Source organism: Podarcis liolepis (genome assembly GCF_965112155.1).
Source record: "Podarcis liolepis genome assembly, chromosome: 7".
Lineage (NCBI taxonomy): Eukaryota > Metazoa > Chordata > Lepidosauria > Squamata > Lacertidae > Podarcis > Podarcis liolepis.
The window spans coordinates 57,035,364-57,045,843 of NC_139561.1; the positions used below are offsets into that span (position 1 = coordinate 57,035,364).

At 50.5% G+C, this 10,480-nt stretch overlaps 1 protein-coding gene across 2 annotated transcripts; it reads right to left on the minus strand.

Annotated features, from left to right (window-relative positions):
• Positions 1-426: 426 nt before the first annotated feature.
• LDHD (lactate dehydrogenase D) lies at positions 427-9,820 on the minus strand. Of its 2 annotated transcripts, none has more exons than XM_083515194.1 (11): positions 9,592-9,820; positions 7,764-7,876; positions 6,577-6,718; positions 5,735-5,876; positions 5,383-5,542; positions 4,503-4,702; positions 3,182-3,310; positions 2,319-2,446; positions 1,663-1,753; positions 1,277-1,388; positions 427-992 (listed from the first exon to the last, which is right to left on the minus strand). In XM_083515194.1, exons 1-11 carry the CDS (start codon positions 9,649-9,651, stop codon positions 827-829), a joined length of 1,443 nt encoding a protein of 480 aa, XP_083371320.1. In that variant the 5' UTR covers positions 9,652-9,820; the 3' UTR covers positions 427-826. The 2 variants fall into 2 exon arrangements, with proteins under 2 accessions (XP_083371320.1, XP_083371321.1); XM_083515195.1 differs by lacking the exon at positions 9,592-9,820 and adding an exon at positions 8,826-9,101.
• Between the last annotated feature and the right edge of the window lie 660 nt (positions 9,821-10,480).

A 10,480-nucleotide genomic window follows, 5' to 3' on the forward strand; every position in this document is an offset into this window, starting at 1 on the left:
TAAAAAAACCCCAAAGCAGATTCAGCAAGCCTGGTCTTTGGCAAAGGATTTTCTCCACTGGAAAAGCATTTCTTCAGAGCCCACATCCCATCCCAGCTTCTACCCATGTGCTTTTGTAACACCTGCAGCTCCATCTGCTCCACAAATGCACATTTGTGGCTCATTTCAGCTCCGCTTGGCAAAACAGGTACGTAATACATATTCAGACAGAGGTGGCTGTGGAGTCACATGAGCTTGCCCCTCCAGCCAAGGTCATGCCTACCTAACAAAAGGTTGCCACATTTAAAGCATCTTCAGAATCAAAGCTTCAATCAGGAACCTTGGCAATGGCACACTGGGTGAAGCAGAGAGTTCTCCGCTATACCGATTGCCCTTTGGATAACTACAGTACTCTGCATCCCTTGAGAGAATGGTAAGCTCTGCAGGTTGAACTGAACTGGTTTAATTTTTAAGATTGCAGTGCAAATGGGCCAGAGGTGGTTGGCAAGCCCCCTTTGGAAGGGCGCATGTGGTGCAGCCTCCGCAACAGATGCTTCCAGTCAAAGATGGAGCTTTTGCCCTGTATGGGAAAAAATGCTGGGCCTCATGGGAGGACACTCCAAGCGTCCTTATCATGTGTCCGTAATGGTTTGCGCTCATGATGGTAGCGGAAAGTATATTACACAATCCCACTTTCAATACTGTGCCCCTCCAGATGGCAGCGATGCAATTAACACTGGGGAACCATCACAGAACAATTCATAGAGTGGACTGATGTGTGTGGACGGTTCCATGTAAATCCACTACAAAGCACTGTTATTACATCTGTGCAGACAATCTCAGGCTTTCACAGCACCTTTCCAGGGTTCATGAGGTTTTTAGGGTCCAGCGCCGCCTTGATCTGCTGCATGGTGGACAGTGCCACCTCGTCTACTTCCTCACGCAAAAACTGGCGTTTGCCCAGGCCTATGCCATGTTCCCCTGTGCAGGTGCCGTCCATCGCCAATGCACGCCTGGAGGAAAATAACAACAGCACAAACATTGGATCAAAACATAAGCACATCCGTGCAGGTACCTTGTTCCCAGCATTTGCCAGCCAGCATTTGCCTCTGGTCCTCTTGTTAAAACAAGGGGCAGCAAGGATACAAAGGGGCTGTGAGTTTTGCCTCACCCCTTGGCTTGCACCATCATCTCATTCATTGGAGGCTCTTAAGCAGCAGCCTCTCTCTGGAACAACCCTCAACCATTCCTCATAAGGCTTGGTTTCCAGACCCTTGATCACCAGTCAGATCCTTACCTGACCAGCCGTTTAGAAAACTCTGCCACCCTCCTGCTTTCTTCGGCATCTTCCGGATCAAAAATCAAGAGGCAGTGGAAATTCCCATCACCAACATGGCCGACAATAGGGCCTGAAAAACCAGCAGCGGTAAAGAGATCATTGTTTGCCATGATACAGGATGAAGATGAGGTCAGCCTCCCTCAATCTGGTGCCCTTCAACTGGACTAAATCAGCTCAGGACCCCAGTAGCTCAAGGACCACCTCTCCCCACACGCTCATCATCCAACTAGAGGTTCATCATCATCATCATCTGAACTAGAGGTTCAGAAGTGGCAGTACAAAATCAGGCCTTTTCAGTGGTGGCCCCCATTTCTGGAATGCTCCTCAAACAATATTCTGCCCACCTGTGAGCTTGGACTCCAGTAGGTCTTTCTTTGTTTCCAGCAGGATTGCAGGGAGGCGGGAGATTGGAACACAGACGTCAGTCGAGTATCCCTGCAGATGCCGATGGGAGGAGGGAAAGGGTGGGGCAAGTAAGATGCTTTTGAGGAGGCATAACTTTCTCCCCTTCCTATCCTTTTGAAATCTTTTTGAGACCCACCGGAACTCAAAATGCCCTTGCCTAGCCTTCAGCCCAAGGAAGAGAGGTGGCAAAGGCCAAACTCCTCCATCAACACCACCCCACATTAATCAGTCTCTGCAACCCTCCAGTCTACCCTTGTGTGGCTCCACAGCAGCCCAGTCACGTTGCACCAAACCCTAGTTTCACTAGACATGCAGCAGAGTTCTTTCATCAACAACTCATTCTCAGAAGCAACCTTGAAAAGAAGGTAGCCAGTCAGCCAAACTTGGGAACCTGCTTGTAACTCAACCTTGCGATCCTCGTGAACGGAGGTGGCGTTCGGAACAGGGTAAGCGAGAGGTAAAATGAAGCATAATGGAGAGTGTTCTTCGTAACTCAAGCAAAGGAGCCAAATTGCAAGGCAGATCAGATTTCTTTCTTTCTTTTTAAAGCGCTAAGCCACCCACCAGAGCTTGCTCCTCTCCCCTTCTGACTCACCTTCCGGCCTGGGCGAAGGGCCAGCGCAGCATACCAGGCATTGTGGCGTGCGGCCCACAGCTGACTGCGAGCCTCCTGCTCCCGTGCCCACACAAAGTCCGAGCCCCCATTCGACTGCACAATCTCCCCTGCAGAGATAGCCTTGCGTCAGAGCCCCACCACTACCACCTCTGGTGAGCCAGCGTGGTGTAGTGGTGAAGAGCGGTACACTCATAATCTGGTGAACCAGGTTCGCTTCCCCGCTCCTCCACATGCAGCTGCTGGGTGACCTTGGGCTAGTCACACTTTTTTGAAGTCTCTCAGCCCCACTCATCTCACAGAGTGTTTGTTGTGGGGGAGGAAGGGAAAGGAGAATGTTAGCCGCTTTGAGACTCCTTCGGGTAGTGATAAAGCAGGATATCAAATCCAAACTACTCTTCTTCTTCTCTGCTGTCAACCATAAGAAGAGCCTTCTGCATCAGGCCAATAGCCTATCTAGCCCAGCATCCTGTTCTCACAGTGGCCAACCAGATGCCTGTGGGGAAACCCATGAGCAGGAGCAGAGCCCAAGAGCCCTCTCCCCTCCTGTGGTTTCCAGCAACTGGTGCTCAGAAGCATTGCTGCCTCCAACGGTGGAGGTAGAGCATAGCCATCAAAGCTAGTAGCCATTGATCGCCTTCTCCTCCTCCATGAATCCATCCTTTTTTAAAGCCATCCAAGTTGGTGGCAATCACTGCCTTCAGTGGGAGAGAGCTCCATAGTTTAACTATGCACTACCACCACCAAAGCATAGTGCCAGGCTGCTGTGCCAAACATATCCCGACTCAGCCTTATTCCCAGGCTTGTCTGGCTGCCAGGCATGGCCCGGCTTCTGCAGAACCTACCTGTTGCTTGGACCTGCTCCTCCACGCTGTTTTCAGTGCCGTGGAACTCCAGGAAGAGGGTGGGCAGCTCTGTGTAGCTCAGGCCACTGTGGCGGTTGCAGGCGGCCACCATGACATCATCTAGGAACTCTGGTGGCAAAGAGAAGAGGGGCACTCGCCATAGGGGGACATCACAGGAGCAGAAGGGAAAACCCAGAGCAAGCAAGGCCACTTCAGCTGTGATCCTCATCTAGCTTACACCCCATTGAAGCCAATAGGAGCTGACATGATTAGGACTGCACAGTTAGAGGGCAATGTAACACACACCTGGGAGGAAGCCTCTTGGAACGCCATGGCGCTTACTTCAAAGTAGACTCACGTGAGATCATTAGTGTACGAATCAATGGGAGCAGCCTTCCTGCAGCATCACAAAACCACCTCCATGCCAGAGCAATTTTGAGGCAAAGGAAGGAAAAAGTGTGCGTGCGTATTGGACAATGTAAGGAGGTGAACACAAACTTACTTGGATATATGTGTCTGTGGAATGTATTTATTTGTTTCAAAGGGAAGGCTTGCCTTGTGGGAGAAAATACAAGAGATCCAATTTTTAAGGTAACACTTGTGGTCACAGACTTGACTTTTTATTTTGATAGCCAGTGGTGGTGTAATGGTTAGACTGTCAGACTAGGACCTGAGAGAGGCCACAGTTCAAATCCCTGCTCAGCCATGAAGTCACTTCTTCCCAGCCTAACCTAACTCACAGGCCTCTTGTGGGGGTTAAATGAGGAGGGGGAGAACCATGTAGGCCACCTTGAGATGCTTGGAGAAAAGGGTGGGGTATAAATGCAATCAATCCATTAAATGGACATCTTTTACTTCTGGCCTTTTTGCTCCTAGATAGCATGAGGCTCCTTTAATCTCTGTCTCACTTCCTCCCATCCACCCCACCGCACAAACACACACACACGCATATGCCAGCCATTAGCCCCTCTACTTCCCAATTCCCCTCTAACCGCCCTCACTCCCCGTTCTTCCTGCTCTTGCTGTCCTGGTTCTTCCACCCAGCTGTCCTATTGCTTCCCTGACACAGCACCTCCACTTACCTTTGCATTCCATGTCTAACCCCTTCCCACCCACCCCAGCAGTTAGACCATTTGTGAACATTCCATGCCATCCCAACTCAGCCAGTAGCAGAGAGGAGTCCTATATATACTGCACAGAGAAGATTCAGACTGACGAGACCATTACGAGGCCTGATCTTGCAGGCTCCGGAAGGAAGCCTTTTGTTTCTGTTCTTCTCCCTTGTCCCCCATCCGCCAACCGCCTGGGGTGCCCTGCTTACCAATACGGGCGATGGGGATCCCAGTTTGAAGAACCTGCACAGTGCTGTCCACAGCTGCTTGCACGCTGGGAAAGGCGCAGACGGCTGCCACGGTGGCCTCTGGGGTGCCGTGCAGGCGCAGCGTGGCCTGGGTGATGAGGCCCAGCGTCCCCTCGGAGCCGACAAAGAGCCCTGTTAGGTGGTAGCCAGCAGCGCTTTTCCTGCAAGCAAAAAGCAGCCCGTGAGTTTCAAGGGACCAGGCTGGGCCCTGCACTGATCAGCCTCTTCCCCTGGTGTAAGCAGTCAGCTTCCTCCTCCCAATGAGCACATGCAATGTATTCCATGCTGTATAAGGTCACACAACCATCAGGATGGTCGCTTTTCTGTTGGGCTAGCAGCTTTATAAGAACATAGGGAGAGCCTGCTGGATCAGGCCAATGGCCCACGTAGTCCAGCATCCTCTTCTCACATTGGCCAACCACAAGCAGGATCCGAGCACAACAGCACTCTCTGCTCCTGTGGTACACAGCAAATGGGACTCAGAAGCAACAGTGGAGGCAGAAATTAGCCATCATGGCTGACAGCCATCGATTGCCATTTCCTCCATGGATTTGTCTAATCCTCTTTTAAAGCCCATCTCACTCCTGCGGGAGTTAGATGACGTTGCATCAAACCAACATCATCCCATACTTTCTGGTGTGTTCCCCCTCACTTCCCTTCTTGCAAAACGTCTAATCTTTTGGAGAAGCAACCAAATCCATTTTAACTGAGCAAGCTGAACTTGCTGGCATATGACTGAACCCCATCCCAAAAGAGCGGCAGCCTGGAAGCGGCCAAAGCCAAGATTTGAGGAAAGGCGCAGAAGGAGCTTCAGGACAGCAAGAGGGACTTAGCTGGGTACCTGGGTCTCCGGCTCTGGCCGGCCGTGTGGAGGACCCTCCCGTCAGGAAGCACCACCTGCAGGTTGAGCACGTTTTGGCGCATGGTGCCATAGCGCACAGCATTGGTGCCTGAGGCACTTGTGGCCGCCATGCCGCAGAGAGAAGCATCAGCCCCAGGGTCTGAAGAAGGAAAAGGCACAGCCAGGGGAGCAGTTAGGTAATGGCAAACCAGGCCACCCCCCTCCTAATGCAGGTAAGATCAAAGCAGCAATGGCTTGCCAGCCACTAGGCTGGTCTGCTACCACATTCCTTTATTTCCCAGAATGCAACTCCACTGCACCCCTCCCAGAATTGTACTTAAGGCAAGCGTACCTACAGGAAACCAGAGTCCACTGCCCCGTAGGTAGCTGTTCAGTGCCTTCCGCGTCACCCCTGGTTCTACAGCCACAGTGAAGTCCTCTGCGTTCAGCTCAGAGATCTGGTCCATTTGGGTCAGGTTAAAGCACACACCACCCTGTCCCATGGAAAGAGACAAGCACAGGGTTACCAAAAGGGGAACACAGGGAACCCAAAGAGGAGGAGTCTGGCATGGGGGGCAGGGAGGAGCAGGAGTCCCACCTATTCCCCAGCCTTTAAAATCCATCTCCTTGCCTCTGGAGAGCAGCCAATTTGTTCATTTACTGGTGTGATGGCTTATTGAACAATAGTCAAAAACAGGCAGCAGAAAAGGAGTGATTGCCACACACAAAAGCTAAGGCCCCATCCACACCATCTGTTTAAAGCAGTATCATACCACTTTAAGCAGTCACGACACCCACAAAAGAATCCTGGAACATATAAATTCCTAAGAGTGCTGAGAGTTACAAGGAGACCTCTATTCCCCTCCTGGAGCCACAGTTCCCAGAGTTCCCTGGGAAGAGGGATTGATCATAACACCACTGAGAACTGTAGCTCTGGGAGCAGAATGGGGTCTCAGCACCCTTAACAAACTACAGTTCCCAAGATCCTTTGGGGGAAGCGATGACACTTTAAAGTGGCACAAGAGTAGAGTGCTTTAAATGTACAGTGTGGATGTGGCCTCTGTTCAGGTCTGGCCTCACTTGGCACTCTGTCCTCCCCCAAAACCATACCCCACACTCCCACTCACTCCTCCAGCCTACCTTTCCCCCGCCCCCAATCCCTGGTCCCATTTCGCTTGCCATTCCCCTCCTTACCTGCACGGCACTCACGCCCCCTTCTAGGCCCGTTCCTGTCCCGAAAGGGATGATGGGAGCCCCACGGCTGTAACAGGCCTTCGCCAGCATGCTGACCTGCTCCACGTTCTGGGGCCAGACCACGGCATCTGGTGGGCGGCACCTAAAGAGACGGTGGTGGGACAACATAATTTATCCATCAATTTTGCACATGTATAAACGCCTCACTGGCCAAGGCTGTCAGTGCACTGCATAGCACATTAAGATGTGGGAGAAAGAAAAGTTAAAGCCATTTCAACAAACTCTAAAAACAGTAAAAAGTTTTCCTTTAAAAAAAAAGGAAAATTAATTTCTAGTATTTGTAGAGAGAAACGAGGTAAAATGTCTAAGCGCTATTCTCCTCATTGGTTTTGTGAGGAAATGTCACTGTTCCCTCCTTCCAGTTATGCGTCTTCATTTACTCAGAAGAATGATGGTGTTGTTGATGATTTATTAAATTTATTCGTCGCTTTATTTGCCATAGCAACTCAAAGCAACCTAGGGGGGGGGGGAACCTGCATTAAAACCAGGAAGAAAAGATAAATTGAAACATCCCACCCACTCTAAAAGGCCACAGATAATTAAAAGCCAAAGGCCTGATTAGAAATGAAGGTTTTTGGCTGTCTCCTGAAACAGAGCTGTCCATGAGGCAGAGAGAGTGAGGTGCCCACCTCAGGTGGCGGAAGTGCAGGAGGAGACACCCTGCTCAGGAATCTCTTTTGCAATCTCTCAGAGGATGTTGGGGTACACCTCTCGGGGGTACAGCTGCTTTAGTGAGCACAGCACCAGCCTGTCTAGGAGGCCCTGCATTCTCCCTCTGCCTGAGCACAACCAGATGACTTTCCTCCTCTTGTTATTCTGCTCTATGGTCAATACCCAGGAGCCAAGGACAGCCATCTCATGCAAGCATATAGTGCTGTTAGGAACACAGGAAGCTGAGTCAGAAGATTGGTCCATCTAGCTCAGTATTGTCTGCACTGACTGACAGGCTCACCAAGCCTAGAGATGCTGGGGACTGCTCTACGGCCCTTCCCCAGAAACGGTCCATTCTCCGTCACAGCGTACTGTATGTGCAGAGTCATCATTTATACCTGAGAAGTCCAAGGCCATGCATCAATCAATCGAGGTCAATGTGCAGAAGAGGAATTCTGGGAAGTCCCACTGCATACCTGTGCATGGACTCGTCATGGCCATGTTGCTCACAAACTGAGGTGGCTGTGGACACATTGGTGCTCCCCACCACTGCTCTCAGGGAATCTAGGAAGTCCTCTGTCAGCCAGCCCTGCAGGAAAGATATAAGGCTGGGGGTTGACAAGACAAGCAAGGAAGCACAGCTGGAGAGACAAATGGGCAGCCAGAAGTACAGAGGGTGCAAGTGGATGTCGTTACTGGTACTGAGTGAACAAGGGATGCAGACCTGGGGTGCTCAAGGAATAAAGAAACAAGAGAGAAACAAGGATTTCATAATAGAACCTTAAAGACTCTCCGCCTCCTTCCATAGGTTCCTTCCCACATGCCCCAATCCATATACAGTGGTACCTCAGGTTAAGTACTTAATTCGTTCCGGACGTCCGTTCTTAACCTGAAGCACCACTTTAGCTAATGGGGCCTCCAGCTGCCGCCACGCCACTGGGGCACGACTTCTGTTCTCATCCTGAAGCAAAGTACTATTTCTGGGTTAGCGGAGTCTGTAACCTGAAGCATATGTAACCCGAGGTACCACTATAGATTAGCCTTTGCCCTCCAGATGTTTTTGGACTACTACTCCCATCAGCCTCAGCACTAATGGGAGTTGTAATCCAACATCTCAAGGGCAACAGGTTGGTGATTGCTCACACAGTCAAAGCACAGGTCTTCACTCAAAGAATCCTGGAGCTACAATGATCAGCACCCTTAACATATTACAGTTCTCAGAATATTTTGGGCGAAGCCATATGCTTTAAATGTGTGGTGTTGGATGCGACCTTATTTGGGATTAAGACCCGCTGAACACATATTTGCTTCTGAGTAAATGTGCATGGGATTGTCTTGCTCTACACCTTAACGGCTATTATAGTTCTGTACCATTATCTCAAATATTAATAGGTTGAAACAGTTGCACAATGGGCAGAAATTCAACAGGTGAACCTCCTCTCCCATCCACTGCCTCTCTGTGCCAAGAAAGAGTTTTCACTGGCTGAATTTCTGCCTCTTGTGGCAACTGTGAAAGATTCAGGGGGGGGGGAGCAAACCTGAGCTTGTTTTGAGGCTCCAGCTATTAGAGAGCTGCACCTGATCTCACACACCAGCAATTTTCACGGAGACAAACCCATTTCACACGTGCAGCTGCAGAATCAACAGACCAAGTTCCTTCTGGACTTTGGCCACTTCACTCGACAAGCTTCCTCCTACGGGGAGAAGACCTATATGCGTAGCTTCTTATCCCGGTTCAGCACTAGAACCTTCAGACACCTTTTATACGAACTGGCATTTGTAAGACAACCCTCCTCACAAGCTTGGCAGATCAGGAACTGGACCTGATGAGCAAATAACGCTAACTGTTCTTTACTTGGACTTCGTTCTTTTAACCTATGTACAACTGTACTCCGTGCCTATTTTATAGTTTTGTTTTTCATCGTTTAATTTCCACCAGCTGTCATAACTGTTCTGTTTTATATACATTATGAATATTTTTTAAGCTTTACCCCGCCCCCCGCAAAAAAAATAATATTATCATGGTTCAGCCAACTATCTCCCTGTCTTTGCTATCCTCCCCCCCCCCCTGGCAATTTATTTTATTTGAATACGTATAGGCCCCCTATTAAGTAGGAAGGAGTAAATTAATCTCCCTCCCGCCGTCCCATGGGAGGGGAGAAGCCCCCAGACCCCCAAATCTCCTCTCCCGCGGCCCGAAGTGGTACAGTCCAGGCAAGGCTCTGCCTGCCACCGGGTTACACGGGCGCGCGCACTTCCAGGGGAGCTCCGGGGCGGCTCGAAGGCGAAAGGTCGGCGGGTTACCTTGGCTGCTGCTTGCGAGTAGTTCCGGACCGCGAAGCCCAGCGTCCGCCACGCAGCCATGGCGAAGGACGGGCGAAGGAGGCAGGGGAGGCGGAGCAGCCTCGGTGCGGTTTAAGGTGGACCGGCGGCGGATCCGGAGCGCGCCTCCTTAGCCCACTTCGCTGCTCGCAGCAGAGGCGCAGCCTGCGATGCCTCAAGGCCGCCTCCGCCCCCGGGATGGGAGGCGAGCACTCTGCACGTGCTCAACGGCACGCCCCTTTTTCTCCTCGCACCTCCCCTAGACCACTTTTACGCATTTCAGCGAAACGAAACGGTTCATGGAGAGGTTTATACTGGAGTCTTTTTTACCTTCTGGGCTGCAGGTAGGCGGGGAGGGGGAGAAATAAGCCCCACTAAGCTCATTGGGGTTGTAAGCGTGTGTAGGATTGAGGCTTAAGTGAAATTGAGTAGAAATCTTGGATTTTGAGTAGTCACTTATGAGTGTGTTGTCAACAGATGAAACGGCCACTCCAGTTCACTTCAGTTATCATTAAGAGTTACACAACCAAGGGCAGGTAAAGTACAGCACTTACTAATTAATTAATCAATTAATTGGTGTGACCAGAGCCACAATACTCTGCAAGAGGGATGTACAACTCCCTTAACTACCCTGTGTCACACTTGCCGTAAAATAAATTATAACCACTAGTTTACACATTATGTGAAATAAGATGGTAGAATTCTCTGTAGAATCATAGAATTGTGAGGCTTGAAGTGACCTTCAAGGATCAAATAGTTCAAGCCCCTGCAATGCCGGAATCGCAGCTCAAGAATCCCTGAGAAGGGGGCCCTCTGACATCCGTTTAAAAACCTCCAGTGAAGGACAGTACACCACCTTCCAAGGTAGAGG